General features: G+C 42.1%; 1 protein-coding gene across 1 annotated transcript in view; it reads left to right on the forward strand.

Annotated features, from left to right (window-relative positions):
• STK39 (serine/threonine kinase 39) overlaps positions 1-22718 on the forward strand; it is a gene marked incomplete at its 5' end in the record, with an annotated part of 266483 nt that overhangs the window by 187562 nt on the left and 56203 nt on the right. Inside the window, one exon of the mRNA XM_081096279.1 lies at positions 19800-19852. Coding sequence (XP_080952405.1) covers positions 19800-19852 — 53 coding nt within the window. The remainder of the gene's footprint in view (positions 1-19799; positions 19853-22718) is intronic.

Raw genomic sequence — 22718 nt, forward strand, 5'->3', positions numbered from 1 at the left:
AGAAATGAGAAGCATTTTGAGACTGGAAAGAGAATTGGACCAGGAACCCAAAGTGATAAAATTACAATCACTGAGAAGTAAATTTAGCTCTAGCTTCTTGGCAACCAGGAAATTACAGTTATTTGTATAATTCTCTCCCGATAAAAGTAAACCTGTACAATTAAAAGATTATATAGAGAGGCAGGCTTTTGCTTGAAACTGAATTCAAGAGAAGTTTATCTTATGGTTCTTCTTTTTTTAATATGTTTTTATTGATTTCAGAGAGAGGAAGGGGGAGGTAGAGAGAGATAGAAACATCAGTGATGAAAGGCAGTCAATCAGCTGCCTCCTGCATACCCCCTACCAGAGATTGAGCCCGAAACCCAGGCATGTGCTCTGACCTGGAATCAAACCATGACTTCCTGGTTCATGGGTCAACACTCAACCACTGAGCCACAGCAGTCAGGCTCACGGTTCTTTCTATAAAGAATGTTGGCTAACATAGCAGAAAATTTGACCTATTTTATTTTTTGCAAAAAGTGCAAGTGTTCTTGAATTGCTTTTCCTTAGATTGACCGTCCTTAGAAGTCAAGGGCTTGTCCTCATTGAATTACAGCATAAAGTTAATTCTTTAGGGGCTAATTTAAGTTTGTGTCTTCTTTCTTTCTGCTGATCAACTCTGAGAGGGCCTTGGCTTAGAGAAGTTAAGGAAATGCTTTTGGAAGGGAGAGGTTAGTCCAGGGTAAGAGTTTTTACAATTAAAAAAAGCCCTTTTGCAGTGTGCTGATGGAAGGGAATTCTTATGTGTAGCTGTTCTATGAGCAATAGCAATGCTGCGGTTCTCATAGGAGCATTCAGGAGGCTGATTTGTCTGTCATCCAGAGGAGCCTTCATTTGCAGATGTGCTGCAGAGAAGCAACAGTGGGGATAGATCATGCAAATTTTAAAAAAATGAGCCTCTGATACCTTTTCCCAACTATTCAATTTATACCCCAATATTCTAAACCACACAGTAAAGGAGACGTGCTTTTAGTATGGGCAGATCACTTTGCAAGTAGATGTGATCAATGGCTTCCTCCTCCATAAGCCCGAGGTATATCCCTTGGAACTTTGATTACATTAAGTGCTGCATTCTAAATACATCTGCAAGAGTTTGGCTTCAAGAGTTGGAAAGATTAGGTATTTTTCATTGTCGTGGTAGCAAATGTTTATCACCACAAACAATAATATTGGGTTTAGCATGCTAGTATTTTACTTGTTAGATCCAGGTCTGTTTTGTTCACAGCTATGTGAACAGTTTCTGCCTAAACAGAGCTTAGTAAACACTTGCTAAAAAATAAATCAATCATATTTTTACCGATATGCTATGTTAAATAGGCATAATACCAAGTAATTTAAAAACCAAGTATTATTTAGATGTATTCATGAAAGAAATTGGAAGGAGCCCTTTGAAAATAGAATTGATATATTAGGCTATATTGGACGATGTATTATATCCTCAATTTGCATAATGCATAAATTTAAGGGGGCGTGTGCACCTTGAGTTTCCATGTGCTAAAAGAGAGCTCTTTTCACTAAGCCTAATTATTTTGAGATTCATCCATGTTGTTGCATGTGTGAAGAACTCCTTCCTTTTTATTGCTGAGTATTATTTCATTATATCAGCAACTTTCAACTGTGTGCCATGAATTCTTAAAACATGCAGTACCTGACTGTTTAGTCAGGGCACTGACCTCTTTTCCCTTATTTTGTCAAATAAAATTGACAGTAGCCAACACGACAACAGCTGTCTGATGTGAATGAATCAAAATCACACCTATTATTTTTGTCAGATTGGCAAAAAATATATTTTATGGTGTGTTGCAGAATTTTAATAATTAGTTTATGTGTGCCATGAGATGAAAAAGGTTGATAATCACTGTGTTATATGTATTTACCCCATTTTGTTGCTTTATTCACCTGTGGGTAGACATTTTTATTTCAGTTTTGGACTATTATGATTAATGCTGGTATGAATATTCATTACCAAATCTTTATATGTACTATACTTTGATTTCTCCTGATTTACCCAAAATGATCATGAATTATAGCACAGCTTCTCTTTTAAATCTTAGTGAATCTTTATAAAGAAACCTTTTATTCCTCTGCATTATAAAAGTAATAGGTGTTCATTACAGGAAATTTGAAAAATTCAGACACTTATAAAAAAGAAAATTACCCATCTAACCACCATTCAGGGATAAGCACGATGAACATTTTGGTGTATTCTTCTGTTTCTTTTACTCAGCTTTTTTTATTATTATTATTATTCTAATTATATTACACTTGCTTTTTACACTTAGTATACATTATCACCATTTCTCATGCCATATGTCATTAAAAGTTCTTTATAAATAACATTTTAATAACTATGTAATATTGAATCATGTGGTTTTTCCACTGCAATTTATTTAACTTTCTATCATGGGAGATTTAATTTGGTTTCAGATTTTTGCTATAAAAGAAATGCTCTAAAGATTGCTCTTATTCAAAAAAAGGTAAATGTTTAATTCATTTTTTAATGTTGGATTCAGAGATGTAGAATTGATATATCAAGGGATAGAACTCTTTTAAAATTCTGGAAACATATTGCCAACTAGCCCTCCCAAAAGATAATATCAATTTATACTCTTGATAGCAGCGAAGGAAGAAGGTCTGATAGACTGTATCCTTGTGAGATTTCACATTTCCTATTGTCATTTTATAATCTTTGTTAATTTAATTGGCTAGATTAAGAAGCAGTGATTAGATTTTTCAGTTTGCATTTCTGCTGAGCCAAATCTCAAAATCCCCATGTGGACAGAGTCAGAGGGGGCATGACAAGACTCTAAAATCATTACAGGGTTTCCACGCCCAGTAAAATAACTTATTCCTTGTATATGGAAATTGGTATTTCTATTATTACTCTCAAAGAATTCACACTATGTCCAAAAAATGTGTATTAGTTTTAACAAAGCAAGCCTAAGGCTTTCCTCTGGAATTGAAAGTTGATTGTGATGATAGCAAAGAAGGAAATTAGGTTATTCGGAACTTACTGTTCTTAGCAATTACCTGCTGGAGCTCGGCGAGCATTCTTTTCTCTTGTGAGTGTTCTCAAATGGTCCCTTTGATAATGAGACACTGAGGAGCAGCCTCTTCATAGCCATTTCTTTGTTTCTTCTCCTTCCCTAACTTTTCCCTAAAAAGACTTGCACATGCTCTTGCCTCCGCCCTTCTCTAATGTGGCCAATAGGAATCCTGAGTGTTGCTAGGTGTCCTAACTGGCTGGTAAAAGCAGAAGCAATGCCTCTGAGGGAAACCTTTGACTTATGAGTATCCAGGGGATATTGCTCTTCTGAGATATGTCGCCTTCTCCCCTTAAAATCTCTGCTCATGAACCTGTTGAACCTGAATCAACATATTTTTTTGTTCCGATAAGAACAGTTAAGCCCATTTTTAGAGAGAGCTAGGCAGAGCTATTGGGCTAATACTGTTTTCTCAGTTCGAGGGCCAGAGTCAGGCTTGCCTGATGCTGGAAGAAGTCAATAATTTGACACCTGTTTTACCCTGAAAGCACATGGTTATATGTTTCTGGCTCTGCTGGTGTTCTGTAGTATAGCCTTCTAGGGATGAACAATCACTAGAACAGGTAAGGCTGGAGCCCACTCTGTGAGCCTTCTTCACCAGCCTCATCATCTTCCAGTGAGGGCAGTAAGCCCTTTCCCTGTATAGCTCGCAGCACTGCCACATGGACATGGGCTAATCCCACAGAAAATACTCTGACTTGTGCATTTTTCCTCGGAAACCTGTTCTCATCTGTCCTAATGTAACAATTCTGGGATTGGACGTAAGCTCACTGAGCACAGACGGTGCATTGTTTGTAACCTACAAAGTGACAATGAAATTCCTCAGGCATTTTGTTTGTAGTTTGATAGACTTGAATTTTCTCTATGCTCAGCATATACTTATGAGTTCATTTTAGGAAATGTGGAATCTGGAAATGACTTTGTCTCTGTTGCCTCTAACTTCATAGCATAAGCAGTGCCATTACCCTTTAAGTACGTGTGTTTAAGGAGAGGATGGTGGGGATGGAGAGTAGCAGGGTGTGATAGGGTAGACATTTGAAAGAAAGACGCTTTCATAGTCCCAGCGTCTGTATGAGAGTTCTCCTAAGGGACAGCACACTAAACTCTCTAATGCACCTCAGTCTGTGGTGTTTCTTTCCAGGCCTGAATTCTGGGATTGGACGTAAGCTCACTGAGCACAGACGGTGCATTGTTTCACCTCCCCAGGTTTGCACCTTGCCTGCGTGTCCCCTGCGTAGCTAAACTGAATGAGTTGCTCTGCTTACCTCATTTTTAACTCACCATCAGTAACTTCTCCTTTAGTTCCCAGATTTGATCACATTTACTCAACTAAATGGCATATGATGTATTTTCTTTGAAGTTTAAAGAATTATATTTGATGCATATTTCTATTTATGTTATTTTTGTCAGAAGAAAGGAAAGGCAAAGTAAAAGGTCAAACTCTTCTCTGATTTTCTTTTAAGAACCACCCATTAAGATAATTTAGAATTGTAAGAATGGTAATATTTTTGTTTTAAATTATTATTCCAAAACTAGAGGCCTACTGCACGAATTCATGCACAGGTGGGGTCCCTTGACTTGGCCAGCGATCAGGGCTGATGGGATGGGGGGGTGCATCCAGGAGATTGTCCAGCTGCGGGAGGTTGGCTATTGGAGCATACTGACCACTAGTGGGCAGCTCCTGCATTGAGTGTCTGCCCCCTGGTGGTCACTGCGCATCATAGCAACTGGTCAACCAGTCCTTCGGTATCTTAGGTTTTTATATATATACCAGAGGCCCGGTGCACAAAAATTTGTGCACTCGGTGGGGATGGGAGGTCCCTCAGCCAGGCCTGTGCCCTCTCACAGTCTGGGACGCCTCAGGAGATAACGACCTACTGGCTTAGGCCTGCTCCCGGGTGTCAGAGGGCAGGCGCAATCCCTAGGTGCAGCCCCTGGTCAGGCTCAGAGCAGGGCTGATTGGGGAGTTGGGGCACCGCCCCCTGTCATGCACAGAACAGGGTGGATCGGGAGGTTGCGGTGCCACCCTCAGTCACGCTCAGGGTAGGGCTGATTGGGGGGTTAGGGCACTGCCCCCGTCACACTCAAGGCAGGGTGGATGGGGAGGTTGCGGCGCCACCCCCTGTCACCCACAGAGCAGGGCCAATCAGGGGGTTGGGGCGCTGCCCCCTGTCACTCACAGAGCAGGGCCCATCAGGGGGTTGGGGCTCCATACCCTGTCACACACAGAGCAGGGTCGATCAGGGGGTTGGGGAGCTCCCCCCTGTCACACACAGAGCAGGGCCCATCAGGGGGTTGAGAAGCTCCCCCCTGTCACTCACAGAGTAGGGCCGATAGGTGAGTTGGGGCACCGCCCCCCATCACTCACAGAGCAGGGCCCTTGGGGGGTGGTTGGGGCACCGCCCTCTATCACCCACAGAGCAGGGCTGATCAGGGGGTTGGGGCGCCGCCACTGTCACACTCAGGGCAGGGCCAATGGGGAGGTTATGGCTCTACCCCGTCACACACAGAGCAGGGCCTGGGGGGAGGGGGATTGGGGCGCCGCACCCTGTCACACACAGAGCAGGGCCGATCAGGGGGTTGGGGCGCCACACCCTGTCACACAGAGCCACAGGGTGATCAAGGGATTGGGGAGCTCCCCCCTCTCAGGCACAGAGCAGGGTTGATCAGGGGGTTGGGGTGCCTTCCCCTGTCATGAACAGAGCAGGGCGGATAGGGAGGTTGTGGCCCCGCCCCCTGTCACACACAGAGCCGCAGAGCGATCAGGGGGTTTGGGCACTGCCCCCTGTCACGCTGATCCCAGTGCAGGAAGGCCTCGTGGCTCCGCTGATCCCGGTGCTGGGAGGCATATTACCCTTTTACTATATAGGATAGAGGCCTGGTGCACGGGTGGGGGCCGGCTGGTTTGCCCTGTAGGGTGTCCTGGATCAGGGTGGTGGTCCCCACTGGGGTGCCTGGCCAGTCTGGGTGAGGGGCTGAGGGTTGTTTTCAGGCTGGCGGGTGACTGAAGCTCCCAACCGCTCCTTTTTTTCTTTTTCTTTTTTTATTCTGGGCCAGCTTTAGCTCTGAGGCTTGGCTCCAGCTCTTACGCCTCCGCTGCTGAAAGCAGGTATCTGGTTTGTTTGGGTTCTATAATCGAAACACTGTTTCAACTCCAGCTCTGAGATCCCGGCTGGCCGAAAGCAGGTTTCTGGGGTTTTGTTTAGCTTCTATATTTGTAACAATGTTTCAATCTGCAAGCTCAGAGGCCGGCAGCGGCAGGCGGGGAACGTTGGCTTCCTCCGTCACTGAAGTAAGCAAGCTTCATGTTCGCTTCAAGCTGCCTGGCTGCTGGCCGCCATCTTGGCTGGCAGTTAATTTGCATATTGCCCTGATTAGCCAATGGGAAGGGTAGCGGAGTGACACCAATTTGCATGTTTCCCTTTTATTAGTGTAGACTAGAGGCCCGGTGCATGAAATCTGTGCAAGGGGCTCAGCCCTCGCAGCCCCAGCTGCCTTGGCCCTCGTTGCCCTGGCTTTTTCTGGAAGGTCATCCGGACAGTCGTTCTGGTATTTGGTCTAGTTAGAATATTAGCTCTTTATTATATAGGATAGATTGAAAGGAGCTTGTCAGAAAGCATGTTGGTGATCCCACATCAGGTATGGAAGTGAAATTAAATCACATCCTGACGTGTCCCGAGTAAAACAAGGGCATCATCAGAGGCATCCTTATTTCTGGCTTTGAAAACTCCTCAAGAGTGGAAATCTTTTTTCGTCTGTAACGAATCAAAAGTGTGAACAGCATTCTGGATGTAGGAGGCTCCCAGAACAGGCTTGGATCATCAGCAGCCAGCTAGGTTACCTCTTCCAAGTCTTTCAGGCACACAGCTGTTTGGCAGCCAGATCCAGGCTCTAGGTCACAGAAAGCTTTTTCAGGTCCTTTTAAAATGTTTTATTAATGGCCCCATCAACAGGCTGAAGGAGGTCAGTATGCTAAGGCACAGCTAAAAATGAGTGCCATGCTTTTTTCCCTCCCACTTGGCCCAGTGGGAGATCCTATTAGTGTTCTGAAAAGTTACATAATTAGCGTGACACCCGCTGCTCATTTGGTGAGCCAAACTGGTTTTTAATGTTCAGAATACAAAACATGGAAATGTTATCTTCACAGCACTCCATGCCGTCACTGACAGCCGAGAGCATTTCTGAGTGACAGGGCCCTAATAGCAGTGATGATGGGAGCCACAATTAAAAAGCACTCTGAGCTTGGGGCTCTGTTCCTTCAGGCCTGCCCGAGTCCAAAGAGGCCCTGGATGGTGGAGAGCATATAGTATGACTGGCATGTGCCCTGCGCTGCCTTCTGGTGCAAAGGAAGAGAGTTGCCAGAAATACTCGGCAAATGGATGCTTTCCTTGTGTCCCTTTTCTTAAGGAATTCTCCTCATCTGGCAGAAGGTTTGCATACTTTAGGCATATTTCCATCTTAACTGCTATACTTCTCTACCTCCTCATATACTGTGATCTTTGATTTGACCAAACAAAGTAGAGAATAATTCATTCTCATTACCAGGAGAATTCTCTGGTCATCTGGTGTCTACTGCACCCTCTGAGGACTACCAAGGATTCCAGAGCAGCCCTAGTTATCTGGCTCTGTTTTTTTCAACCTTCAGCTGGAAAGTGCCATTCTCCAATTCCAAATGACCAGGCCACATTTATTCAAGCTCTAGAGGCCCAGTGCATGAAATTCATGTGTGGGTACAGTCCCTAGGCCTGGCCCGCGATCAGGGCCATCTTCCCCAGCTGCCTGCAGCCGGCTCTGCCCCCTGCCACCACCCACCCCCAGTTCCCAGTTTGCCATCAGGTGATTGGTGCCTGACAGCCAGGGGAAGGGACTGCGAGGTTGGCTGTTCCTGCCAGATCGCCGGCCCCGCCCCCACCACGGGTGGCCATCAGGTGATCGGAGCGTGCCAGCCAGGGGAAGGGACCAAGAGGTGGTCAGTATGCCTCATAGTGACTGGTCCAGCAGTCGTTCTGCCATTAGGGTCAATTTGCATTACCCTTTTATTATTTGGGATTCTTAGGGGGATATAGAGACCTGTACCCTTTGAAGTCTTGCTATAGATGTTGGTGTTTATGGTGAGAAGCTACTGTAGGATTCAGTGGAGGTCCGGACACCTACCTTCCTGCTCAGGTGAGGTGAAAAGATGAGAAAGAATGGATCTCAGGGCAGGGCCCAATATTGGACATGGAGAACTCAATGGCTGAAGATTATATTTATTCTTAGGGTTGTTACTATTTAACCAGTACTGACTGAGTGCTTGCTGTATTTCTTTCACTCTCCTTGCCTTCTCACACCTAATCCTTTTAGCTACATATGAAGTAGTTGCTGTCACTGCCTTATGTTACAGATACAGTTACTAAGACTTGGAAAGTTAAGTGAATTGCCAGAGGGTCTCATAGCCAGTTAATGTTACAAGTCAATGTTACAGTTGGCATTTAAATTCAAGAATGTTGTCTTCAGAAACCAAGCTATGACAGGCTGAGTGGATCTAATAAAAAAGCATGTTTTTACCCAGCCAGCATGGCTCAGTGGTTGAGCGTCGACCTATGACCCAGGAGGTCAGGGTTCGATGCCGGTCAGGGCAGGTGCCTGGATTGCGGGTTTGATCCTCAGTGCAAGGCAGCCTATTGATGATTCTCTCTCATCACTGATGTTTCTCTCTCTCTCTCTCTCTCTCTCTCTCTCTCTCTCTCTCTCTCACCCTTCCTCTCTGAACTCAATAAAAATATATTTTTAAAAATCATCAAAATGTGAGGCTATAAAATATGGATTCTATGACTCTCACATGAATATCAATTTCATTATTTGACAACAGCACATATTTGAACACAGGCAAACAATTGTTTTGAGCACTAGAATGAGGTCATATTACATGAGTCTCTTTTGGGTCTGTCCTCAGCTGTGCCATTCACGGCGGAGTGGAGCTGCACCGTTGCAAAGTTAGCTTCAGGATTAAGCCGGGGGTCTTTCCTGTTTTGACCACTTACGGGTACTTGGCATTTTCCAGTTAGGATGGGTTGACTTCTGTGCCAGGTGACCAATGCCATTTTATTTACTTTATCTGGGACTATTGAAGGGGGGGAATAGTGTTTTTTTCCCCCTGAAACATTGTAATAATGAGTGCCATAGATTAGTGCTCCAAAGACCAAGAATTTAATGTTAACTAAAGGTATAAACGCCGACTTTTAAACATTGGCCAGGACCAGATGAGAGGAAGACGGCATCGCACGGTGGTTGCGGCTGAAGGGCCACCAGCAGTAGTGAGAAGAGCTGTGTGTCGAGAGCAGCAGTGGGGCCTTTGAAGGGGCATCCCTGAGGAGCAGATGAGCCCAAGCTCCTGTTTCCCTTCTCTCCCTGGGGCAATCTTCAGATCTAAAAAGAAAATGTCGAAATACCTGGAGACACTTCAGATATTAACCTTCACTTTAAATCACGTCATGCAAATAGCGGACTCCTTCCCACCCCCTGGCCTTTCTGGGGTCTGTTAACCCGAAGGAAGCTTCCCACACTCTGCTGTCGGGTCCCCGCCTGCTCCTCGCACTTCTTCAGCCCTGGAGTCGGTGTCTGTCACTGTCAGAGAAGCACACAACCTGAAGCGAGTGGATGGGGTTTTGTTATTGTTTGTTTTTGTTTGTTTGCCTTGAGAAAGTGTTAGATTTATTTTTTTATTTTTATTTTTTTACATTATTCAGAATGAAAGTCCTGCCCTAATCGAGCCTCCTGACAAGTGTGGCTGATGTGCTCTAACAGACATTATTCCCTCCTGATGCCCATCACCAACCTGTCAGATGCCAAGTAAAAAGATTATTTTGCTGAAGTAATTTCAGGGAAATCCAGCGTGAGGTTTGGTGATGTCTTTGTCAAAGGGTCATCCACACTAGACTGGACACACACTTACTTATAGGCCATTTCTGTGTAATGGATCCGGAGGGAAAACACTTGCTCATTCTCATCTATCACTAATTTCATTGTCTTAAGACACTGCCTGTGGGAAAGCCCGGTGGATTCTGCTTACATTTCTAACCTAGAGGACACTGATTATTCATTTGTCCTTCATACTTTCCTCTTTTGTTGGGTGGGTATTTTAAACCTAGTTGAAACTTATCAGTTTCCCTTGAAATATGCTGATGTTTAATATAGCCTTCCCTGGATATGACTATACATATAAATTAGTAGGAAAATTAAAAGAAAAAGAAAGTTAAAATAGAGCATGGTTTCAGCTACTTTTGTGATCACCTGGCTTAAGTTTAAAGAATTTTATAGTTGTCTGTTTACTTCATAGTAGTGCAGCTTATCCTAATGTTCTTTTATGGTTTTTTAAAAAATATATATTTTATTGATTTTTTACAGAGAGGAAGGGAAAGGGATAGAGAGTTAGAAACATATAAATTAGTAGGAAAATTAAAAGAAAAAGAAAGTTAAAATAGAGCATGGTTTCAGCTACTTTTGTGATCACCTGGCTTAAGTTTAAAGAATTTTATAGTTGTCTGTTTACTTCATCGTAGTGCAGCTTATCCTAATGTTCTTTTATGGTTTTTTAAAAAAATATATTTTATTGATTTTTTACAGAGAGGAAGGGAAAGGGATAGAGAGTTAGAAACATCCATGAGAGAGAAACATGGGTCAGCTGCCTCCTGCACACCCCCTACTGGGGATGTGCCCGTAACCAAGGTACATGCCCTTGACCGGAATCGAACCTCGGACTCTTTAGTCCACAGGCCATCCCTCTAGCCATTGAGCCAAACTGGTCAGGGCTCTTTTATGGTTTTAACCCTCTTGATTAGTAGCACACATTCTTTAAAACTTTTAAGCAAAATGTTACCCTTTCTCTGTTCCGAAGCAACCACGTTTGGTGTTCAGCTGAGCATGCATGCAAGTTCTTGACCAGACATAGAGCTTGCTTTTGAAGTTCAGATACCCTGCAGCCCACCTCCCTTAGCAGTTAGCCATCCCTCTAGGGGAGGAGGTAAGTCACCCTCCTACATGTTCACAGAAGAATGTGACCCCTGCTTCTTGTGCATGTTTTAGCGAAGGTGAAAGATCTGTTTAATCAATACACAGACTTGTCAGGCGCCTTCGAATACTTGTCAGTGTGCAGTCATAGAATTGCCCGTTGCAGAACTTGACAAAGATACTTTTGGGGCATCAGGAAGCAGTCTATATAGGCCATTCATTTCTTCAGGTTCTTGGAGCTTCCCTTATTGAGGCAAATCACCAGGAAACAATGTACCTCAGCTATATTATTTCCACTCTCAGCAGAAATGCCATTACTCAGGTAAGATTTAATATTGTGCCTTCAGCACATGGGAGAAAACATTCCCATCTTTTGTGCCACCTAGTTGAAGGCATTTATATGAAAGAAAAGTTTGTTTTTTACAACACATAGTTGAAGACATTACTCAGTGTCTCTTATAAAGTGGCTTCCATAAAAAGTTTCTCCTTGGTATTAATGCTAAGGGGAAAACTTTGTCTCACATGTTTTCTTTTTTGATAGAGTAAGGACTGTGTCATGCAATATCCCTCCCCACTTTTTTCCTGAGCTGTGAGCAAAGCTGCATGCAGTGCTCCGTGGGCATAATGCCGTATCCAGTATGTATAGTGTCTCTTTCACCTTTCTGCTGTTTTTAACAATCAAATGCTCAATTGTATATTTGGTTTAATTTTGAAACTACTTACCATCCTTTTTGCAAGAATTAAACCAAATAAACTGTTGTCAAAGAAGGGATAATTGCCCATAATAATTTGAGTTTGTAACGATTTGTACCTTAGAGAAGCCAACTTCCATTACCTTGAAAATTTACTCATTCTGGACCAAACACCTCTCCGTATACTGTATTGATCTGTATAAATATATCTGCCAGGCTCTAGCCAATTAGGTCAGTAGTTAGAGCATCAACCCAGGGACTGAAGTGTCACAGGTTTGATTCCCACTCAAGGGAACATGCCTGGGTTGCAGGCTGTATCCCTGGTCCTGGTTGGGGCGTGTGACCAATTGATGTGTCTCTTTCACATCAATATTTCTGTCTCTCTTTCTCTCCCTTCTTCCACTCTCTCTGAGAAGCAATGGAAAAAATATCCTTAGGTGAGGATTAAAAACAAACAAACAAATAAATAAATAAATAAATATACCTGCCATGACATGATGTCTAGAGCCCAAGCGGATACTTATGGAATCCATGGGTCAGAGCTGCCTTTACATTTTTAGTATAATGGACTTGACATGTTGACATGGGAGCCTGGTGCGTTGAGGAGAGGTATCCATCATGGAAACATTAACAAGTCTGGGTTTTCTGCAGTAAGCCCTAACACGCTCCAAACTTTCAAGTACAAATGATGCTAATGAAGGCTGCTTCTATATTTATGTCAGTGGGTTTCCATCCAGAGACATACACAAAACCCCTAACAAATAAGTGCACTTAACAGTTTTCCTCTGCTAAAAGATGAGAACTCTGACTAGGTGTAATGTTTCTGCTCCTACCAGCTGTACATATGATTATAGTTTTTATGTGGCTGCTCCATTTCCCTTTCACCCTCCAGCTAAAAAATCAGTTCAATAAATATATTCACAGGACATTCTAAATCTGAAAAGGGCTGCTGCCGATGAAAATAGAGTTCTGTAATTTTGACAGGAAGCAGAGCCCGTACCCAGTAATCTGTTCACTCATGAATGACCACAGCTGGGATGCAGCACATTCAATTTTATATTGTGTAGGTAAAACAGTATTAAAATTTTATGTACTAAGCTCTGAAGTAAATATGACGAAATGTTGCCATTTTAAAAGTTCTGGATGATAGGTCATGTGTATTTGTTTTATTACTCTTTCCACTTTCCTGTAGTCTGAAATGTTTTTCATGATTTTCCAAAGTATGTACTGGTGAGAAAAAAAGAAATTTGTTTGTTTAGGCTGGAGAGGGGGTAGAGAGAGGGCGAGGAAACAGCCATGCCCAGGCATGGGGATTTACAAGAGGTTTCTGTTAAAGTAAAAAATTTCTTAACTTAGTTTGGATTATTTCCAGATGGAAAGTATTCTTTGTAGACAGTAAAGGCAGTTATTTACGATAATATTTTTGCATGTGATTTGTTCATTGGTGACACAACATTTTGCAGAGTGTCAATTTCTCTATGCAGGGCTCTGCCCGCGCACCTCTCATTTAAGCGTCAGCTGTGTGAATCAGATGCAGCCAGCCTGCTCCCTGCAGGTTACCAATCTAAAAGGGTCCCTCTGGCTGCCCATAGCCAGTGGGATGCATCAGGTCCTTAGCCTGAGGTTTTAGCTGTAGAAAAACCTGCAGACAACCAACCAGTGTGGAAGATCAGATTCCTTAAGATATGTCAAAATACCTTATTTGAAGAAAACATTGCATGTGGGTGCACACATGTACATATGTATGTTATCCCCCCCCGCCCTTTTTTTTTTTCCTGTTCTTAAAGGACACAGGAGGAGGACTTCCTGATCTATATGACTGTGTGATGCTGCATGGCTCATTATAGATGAGAATTCTGGATGCTACCAACTGTTAATTCCTAGGTCATAGACATATTTCTGGGCGTCTGGAAATACAAGGCTGAAAGGAATTGCCACTTTCACTTTTTAAGAGGCTCCCTGGTCCCAAGGGCTCTTTTGAGGCAAGTGAAATGCAAGGCCAAGGATTGGGGGTGGGGGGTAGGTATATGGTTCAGTGTTCATACGCTCTTGGGGCATATGGCTCATGGTGTGTGGAGATATATACATATGTCTAGGGGAGCTTCCATTTCAGACAGGGCTTTGGAGCATGGCGCCGGTGGGCGCAGCAGTGGCTCTCAACCGCTGTTTCTGCCACCACCTCAGTTATAGGTGAAAACTCTCCTCTGTGACATCTCTCACTGCATGTAGTTCTCAACTAGGGGCAGGGGGTGTCATTGGGGTCGGGGGGAATTCTTTCTGCCTGCACTTTGGGAACCACCAATGGGGAATAGAAAGCAGTCATCCAGAAATCTTCATCCCACGTTTGGGTGGCATTTCTGCCATTAATGGCTCCTGGGATAGGCCTGACGCCTGGTAGGTGATCAATAGGTTTTTATGAAGTGGGGCCTGAATTGACCGGCTGTGTAATCCTGAGCAGGCCGATTAATCTCTCTGGCTTCAGTTTTTCCCCTGCAGAATGAGGCAAATGGCTTAGGTGACTTCTAGGGCCCCTTCCAGGTGTGAAATTTTATGATTCTGTGATTGGACCTTTACGACCTCCAAGGAGATTGACTTGACAGGAATGTTAAGGGTGAATGAAGTGAGAGAGGAAATGCCCCTTTGTCTGAATTAGTCTGGTATTTCCTTCTTGACTACTATTTTAAGAACTTATTTAACTTGAGGTTTTCCTGGTAGTTTTACCTATGTCTGCTGTCATTCTCTGGATAGATGGTAAACTCTTTAAGGACTAGAGCCAGGACTTCCCCCCTACTTCTGTGTGCCTCAAAATATAAGGCACCGTCATGCCACACAGCAGTGCGAAGGGATCCGCACAGTGTTCACACAGCTTATCTTACTCATGAGGGAAGCATTGCAGAGGACAGCGAAGATTAGGGGTGAATGGCTGAATTGCGGCTGAGCCCAGCCAACTGGTCTCCAGGTGAGAGTCTCCAGTTTTAAGGCAGCCTGGTTACCTGACTTCAAGATTCGGGCTCTAGGAAAGCCCAGAGGGGAGCATAGAGACTGTGTCATAGCAACCACCGGCCTGGCCATGGGATCTGCTTTTTTCTGTTTCTGATTCTTCTGTTTCTGGACTTATGTGATAGGCATAACTTCAGCTCATTCTGCTGGTATCGTTTTTCATATCTTACTTAAGTCCAACAGTTTTCTTCCTGGGCTACAACACATTCTTCTGTCAAAGATTACCCTGATGCTCTGGAAGGTAGGGCTCACTGAGGAGTGGCAGGTCCCATTCCCGGTCAAGGGCATGCACCTGGGTTGCAGGTTTGATCCCTGACCCTGGTCAGAGTACATGTAGGAGGCAACAAATCGATGTGTCTCTCACATCCATGTTTTTCTCTACCCCCCCCCCCCCTTCCTTCTAAAAATCAATGGAAAAAATATCCTTGGGTGAAGATTAACAACAAAAAAATAAAAATAAAGAAAACAGATTACCCTGAATAACGTGTCCCTCAATAGGTCCCTTTTCCTTTTGCTATACATTTCTAACTTCTCTGTGTGTGCATGGGTGGGGCTGTGATTGTGGATAAAATATCCTCTGTTCACTAAGTCACTTATTCTCTCTTTGGCAGATAATAGTGACCAGTCCTTGGTCAGTAGTGAGTTTCAGAGAAATAGATGATTTGAGAAGTCTTAAGGGGGTATAACCATAGGTCATGCTAGATGGATGTTACCACTATTTACTGCCACAGGAGCAGAGAGAGAAGTTAATTTGAAAGGAAAAATGATGCATTCCTTTTGGGTATGTAGAGTTTTCTGGTGTCTGTTCAGACTTTGCGTGAAGCGTTGATCTCCTCTGTGAGGGCAACCAGATAGTTGAGTGACAGGAGTTGGAGGGCTAGTTGTACACAGTATTCTACTGTTCCTTTTGTTTTTTTAAACCATGTAATTGTAAGCGCCCATTTAAACATTTTTTCTTGCCTGAGCCCTGTAGGTATTTGCATTTGTGATGCTGTATATACATACAATGAGAAATGGGGTTGAGCCTTAACCAAATTTAGGAGTTTGGGGATTTTTCTTTCTTTTTTTTTAAATTAAGATTGAAAGGGTTTTTAATAAAAGTTATCAAAAGTGGCCTGGGTCTTAAAGCTGTTACTCTCAAGTTTTTGTTTCCTCTATATAATTACACAGACTTAGTTTCTGGCCTTAAATCATCATACCTATTTTCAGCTTCTCTGAAATCAAGGGTACTCTGTGCCATATCAATTAAAGCAAAAGTACTTTCAATTAAAGGTGTTAAGTATGAGTCTGAAAAGATTAATTCTTCATAAAAGGATGACCTTCAGTAGTTAGATGCAATTAGGCATTTTTCCAACTATATTTCATCCTGATGGGGCAGGTCGACTACTCACAATCAATCACTGTGATCTTTTCAGAGGTGGGTATTTTAGGTTCAGAGTTATAAAAGAATGACTTGACTAGGCAACCTCTGTACCTTGAGCTAGAGAAGATGTAGGTAAGAGATTGTGGGTGTTAGATACTACTTTTGTGGTATTAACATTGAAAGAATCAGGGTATTCTAAGTACAGTTCTTACACATGCCTTCTTATGGCCAAAAGTAATGTTTTCTTCTGAACAAAATAATTTGGATAAGACTGATCAAAGGACAGAGAAGAAAGGAACAGTGACATAAATTAGCATCAAACCAAATTCCTTTTCATCTTTTTATTCTTCTGTCAGTTCAGTAGGAAATCACTCTAAACACTTGCTTTCCTGTGACCCTTTTTTCTTGGGTAGTTTTAGTTCTAATTCAACCTTTGCTGATATTCAGCACACAAAACCAAGGTTATTAGATAAATGAATGGTTGCTGATCTTTTTATGGTAACGTAAAGTCTTGGGGGATATTTTTTTTTTCTCAAAAGCAAAAGGAATTGAGCAATTCTATATGTACAAGGTATTTTCAATATAGAATTCTTGGTCCTCACCCTGCCACTCATTAAATTTGTATACTTGGAAACGCCTTGAACATACCTAAAACCTGGAAAACAAGTAATATCTGATTGGTGTACCTCAAAGGTTGATTGTTGGATAAAGTGAGATTTGATTAATGAGATTTGATCAGTTGTTTCTAAAAGTGGGTTCACAGGACTCCACTAAGGGTCCTTGAGATCCTTTCAGGGAGCCCCTGAGGTTAAAACTATTTTTATGATAATATTAAGAAATTATCCGCTCTTGTCACTCTGATTCTTTCTCACTTGTACAGTGAAATTTCTCAGCGGCTGGCTACATGATATGGCAAATATAAGAGCCGGCTGTCTTAAGCCAGACGTTACAGAGGTTTACAAAATAGAAAACAATGCACTCTTTTCACTGATTTGTTTTTCTTTTGGAAAGCAATTTTCATAAAAACGTTTTACATTAACATGTGATGAGTTAATGTCATTTTCAAATAAAGTAATACATATTTTAAATTTTATCAGTTTCAATTTCCAGTACACTAGATCTTGATATATATAATCAACACAAACAAGAGCTCATTAGGGGTCTTTAATACATTTTAAAAATAGAAAGGGCTTTTAAGACTATAAAGTATGAGACCTGCTGATGTATGTGGAAGCACTATGTAAATGTGTGGTGGCTTCAGTAGTTTATTAAGAAAACCCAGGCTGTGTAAACAATCCAACATGTAAGCGGCCTTCCCACTGCCCACACTGATGCTCATGGCACATGCCACTCCAGGGTGGGGCTGCTTATCCCAGGGTACCACATGATCTCTGGGCCATCTACAGTAGTCTGCAATTTCCTGTGTCTGTCATGTGTCTATTCTTTTAGAGAGTTCAAAATTTTCACAGTGTTCAGTTTCTCAGGTGGTCCTAAAGGAAGCCCAGCTGGCCCTGCCGGTGCTGTTCAGTGGTTAAAATGTCATGCACTGAAAGGTTGCGGGTTCTGTTCCTGGTCAAGGACATGTACCTGGGTTGCAGGTTCAATTCCTGGCCCCAGTCCAGGTGCCTGCAGGAGGCAACCATCGATGGGTCTCTTTCATCTCTCTCTCTCTCTCTCTCTCTCTCTCTCTCTCTCTCCTCCCTCTCTCTCTCTGTCTTCCCTCCCTCCCTTCCTTCCATTCTGTCTAAAAACTAATAATAAACATATCCTCGGGTGAGGATTAACAACAACAAAAAGAAGCACAGCTGTAGGAATTTCTGGTGTCCCCTAGTCCCATTCTATCTCTGAGTGGAGTAGCAATAAAGTTAAAATTGGGGACGCCTGAGAGGAGATGCAAAGTTGTTCAATGCTCTTGTCTGTGGCCTGCGCTTGGGCATCCCTTGGCTTTTTTGACTCTTTACTTCTCTGATTGTGGAAAGGTGTTAGACAGGGGCCAGCTTCTCTAGGCATTGGGAGAAGGGCTTTCTCTCAGTCCGTACTGGACCAAGGAGGCCTTTGCTGTCTTTCTGGGCCTCCTTGCATTTAGTTCAGTGGGATGCAGTAGGACATAAAGAACCAAGATCAGGATAAGGACCAAAACAGCCAGAGATGGCTGGTGTCATCATGATTTGAGCACTGTACATAGAAACCAGGGGATAGTTACCAGAGTTTTAGGGGACCACAGCTGGAGTGCTAAATAGGATTTGATCACATTCAGGGTACGGGAAGGTCAGTGTTTAGGGATGTTTAGTAATCAAGCTATTTCTGTCTCTGTTTTACACTCTTGATGGCTGAGCAAGTAGTTGAGTACTTACAAACATTACTATTTCATATTTTGTACTGCAGTTTTTTAAGGTGTTTTTATTTAATTTAGCATCTGTTGAGTTAGTCATAACAGTCTTAGGAAATTTTAAAACCATTCTAATTTATTGCTCACTGCGGCTTATCATTATTTGAAATTAATATAAATGGAAAACTCATTTATTTACTTGTTTCATATTTCCCCAGTGTCACTTAATTTTTTGATTGAGTATATATATAGGGTGGGGAAAAAGTAGCTTTAAAGTTGTTTATTTAGAAAATAATACAGTAATCCTCTATAATAAAGAGGTGATATGCAAATTGACTGTCACACCCTCATAAAGATGGCTGCCGACGACCAGGCCAGCAGGGGAGTTAGTGAGGGACAACCAAACGACTGAACAGCAGGCTGCATGGGGTGACCAGGCCAGCGGAGGGGCCATGAGGGGCGACCAGGCCAGCAGGGGGGACAGTTGGGGGTAACCAGGCAGGCAGGCAGGTGAGCGATTAGGAACCAGCAGTCCAGGATTGTGAAAGGGATTGTGCCTAAACCGGCAGTCGGACATCCCCCGAGGGGTCCCGGATTGGAGAGAGTGCAGGCTGGGCTGAGGGAACCCCCCCCCCTCCTGTGCATGAATTCCATGCACTGGGCCTCTAGTTAATAAATAATAATAAAAGAATAAACTCTGTGTTTCATGAACTCACAACTGTAAACCTACTTTTATCCCACCCTGTGTGTATATGTTATAGTTTATGTATTTTATATTTCCTTAAATAGCGTTTTATATATTCAGTGGGTAATTTCACAACATTCAGGTCCCCTCTGTTTAGATTAAAAAAATATAACCACTAAATATGTACCTTACTCTGGGCATTTTGTTGTATGATTTATGTATAGTGCTGTCATGAACTTCAGTGCCACACCTATCTTGTCTGTTTGTTTCACTTTTTAGAAAGTTGATACAATACTATTTTCTCAGAAAAATATGAAAAATGTATTGAATATCATTCTAAACTAAAAGCTTCTGAAATTTTCTATTATGAAATTATATCTAAGGTTACTAATTTAGTGTAGATTTATTAAATGAATGTTTTATTTTTGGAATTTTGTGATATGAATGGGTTTCTATAAGGTAAATTCAACCAATTAAACAAATATCTTCCTTTATTATTGACATAACTATCACTTTCAGTTAAGGAAGTATTTAGAGGTAACCTGAGACTGTAAAACGCTATCTACATGTTAGTAGCATCTTGTAAAAATTGTAATACATTTACTTTGATTAAACTGTACTCATTAGATTTTAATGTGCTATATGTTATTTATTTCAGAAATTCCAGAAAGGAACTTAATGATATACGATTTGAGTTTACTCCAGGAAGAGGTGAGTTTTAATTGAAATTATTATCTTATTGCTACAAAGAACGTTTCAAAAATTAATTACAAGCACATGTTTATAATTTGCTATTCAAAAATGCTTTCTCTAAAAACAAAGGAAGGAATGAATGAGGGAGGGAGGGAGGGAAGGAAAGACTTATGATAATTTTAGGGACTCCAAATGGGACCACTATTTTTTAATATTTATTAAATTAATTGGGATGACATTGGTCCACATGAATATATACCAGTAAGTTTCAGTTGTTGGTTTCTATGTTATGTGATCTGCATATTGCACCATTTGCCTACCACCATACATTAGGACCCCCTTCTCTACCCACCCCTTCCCACTATAATCACCACACTACTATTTGCTGAACCACTATTGACTCCATGAATTCCAGTGACATGTGCTACGTGTGTGTGTGTGTGTGTGTGTGTGTGTAAATTAAGCATATTAGCTCAGTCATGGAATGAAGTAGTGGCATGCTGATGCAGGGTCTAAAGAATATTGTTATGAGAGCATTGAGGATCACATAGCAGTTCTGATGAGGGTTGAGCAGCAAACAGTGATCCCATGCTCGGCCTCTCTACTCAGTCCCGACCACACAAAGCCTGTGTTGGGGAGTGTCTGTGGCCTCTGTTTGCTGCAGCATAATTGGTAAGCTCACAAAAAATTAAAAAGTCTTGTACTTCTAGGTTTGCAAAATTTTACCAAATACACTTTATTTATTAATCAATCACAGTTTACATGGAGATCTTATACACAGGATAAAAATAGTATTATTAGCTTATATACAATGTGTTCCCAAAAATGTATGCATACTTTAAAAGCTGAAAATATAATAACATTTAAGTTCAGAGTTTAAAAACACTGCCAGCAAACAAAATATCTTCCTGTGCCACACACGGTCTGGACTCACTGCCTCTGATCTCTGGTTCATGTAAGCACAGAGATCTAATGATTCCCTTCATATTTGAATTAAAATAACGTTTGAAGAACCTTTTACAAACTAATGTAACTAAGGCCCTAATGAATTTGCTCATTGATCTCTCCGGGAACATATATCTTTGACAATTTAAGACTCAGTCTGTGAAATTGTATGGTGCTGGTTTCTATTATAAAAAAAAAAAAATTGTTATAATATAAAAATATTGACCAGTCAATGCATTGATAAAATCTGGTAATTTCATAATCAGTGTTTCAAATACAGTAGGTAAAAGAACAGATTCTTATTTTAAGGTTTGTTCTTTCCAACTGATTGTTTTAAATCGAAGATGGCCATAAAAATCAATTTTAATTGAAAGAGCTAACAAAGAAGTGAATTTCTGAGTGGAGGATGTCTGCGGATGAGACAGCCCTATGAGCACTCCCTGGCTTTGTGTGCTGGCGTTGGCAGCCTCGTTTGTCATAGTTAGGTCAAGAGTCTTGGCTTCTGCTGCCCAGACAGAAACCATAGCGTTGGCTTCTAGATGATGACTGACCTTCCCTGGGCAGTGAGCACAGGCCTGTTAGTAACGGAAACACCGTGGATGTATCGCTGTACCTCTGATTGCTGATGCTGCCTGCGTTTCAGACGTTGTCTGCACTACCTCTGTGCGTGCACACGACAGGTGTGCCATGTCTGGGCTGTATACACACACAGATGTGTACCTGTGGCTAGAATATATAACACGAACGTATCCATATTCTCTGTCCTCCTTTGAGGGTAAGCCCTTTGTATTCGTTATGCGGCCCTGTGCTCTGGAAACCAGAGCACACATGATTAGTTAACTTGTTTACACATCAGGAATGTTAAGCAGCTTAAAGAAACATAAATTACCATTTACCTTCCTGTTTCTGTTCTAACTATTACTGATATATTACTTATGTGCATACAAAATAACTGCTTAATGGCACACACACAAACACGGAACATGTCCATTTTTGGCCAGCCAGCACGATCTGCTAGCTATTTTAATATGACTCGTTTGGGACCCAGGAGTCCTGAAACTAGTAGACGATGCTGTACACTTTAACTACTTGTGAATGCCATTTGCTCAGGTTCTGTTAAGTGCTAGCCCTCAATGTGACTTCGACTGTTCCCATTTTTAACTGCATTCTGTGATTATAGCTCCTTACTCAAGTGCAAATTTTTATTTTAGAGATGGTGGTAACACATCTTATACTTTAGAGATGATGGCAACATACCTTATACTTTAGAGATGATGGTAACACATTCAGATGCCTTAGCAGATGATTAGTCAATCTATAAAAATAAAAGCATAATATGCAAATCAACCAAACTGCCGAACAGTGTGGAACAACCATCCAGACGACCTTCCAGACTAAGCCGGGGCTGGGAGGGCTGAGGCAGCCGGCGCTGCGAAGGCCTACTCTTGCATGAATTTCACGTATCGGGCCTCTAAGAAATATAATGAATGCCTGCTGTGTGCCCTAGTAAGCCCTTTAATTCATTAGGCTTCTTTTCCTGAAGTTTCCGGGCGCATCCAGGAAGCTGGAGATGGTGAGGCTGACTGTTCTAGCCGGCTTCATAAAGCCAGGTCACCTTCAGAGTAGAACCTTTCGTTAGCTGCTCTGCCCAAGGTTTCATGGAAGGGGATCATTTTATTCCTAAAAGAATTGTATAAGGTATTTTCCAGCAGTACGGACAAGGTCCAAGATAAGCCCACCTTATATGGAACTTTATAGTTTAGTAAGATTTCTATGTATTTATTTTTTATTTCCATTTTATTTCATTCATCATGAAATAGGATGAGTGAAATGATAGAATACCACAATTCCTTGGAAGTACATAGAATGTACATTGGCTCCCAAATTTTTATTAACATTTGGGAATTTAGGTGATGCATGAAAGGAGAAAGAGTGCACC

Source organism: Myotis nattereri (assembly GCF_964212035.1).
Source record: "Myotis nattereri genome assembly, chromosome: 7".
Classification (NCBI taxonomy): Eukaryota; Metazoa; Chordata; class Mammalia; order Chiroptera; family Vespertilionidae; genus Myotis; species Myotis nattereri.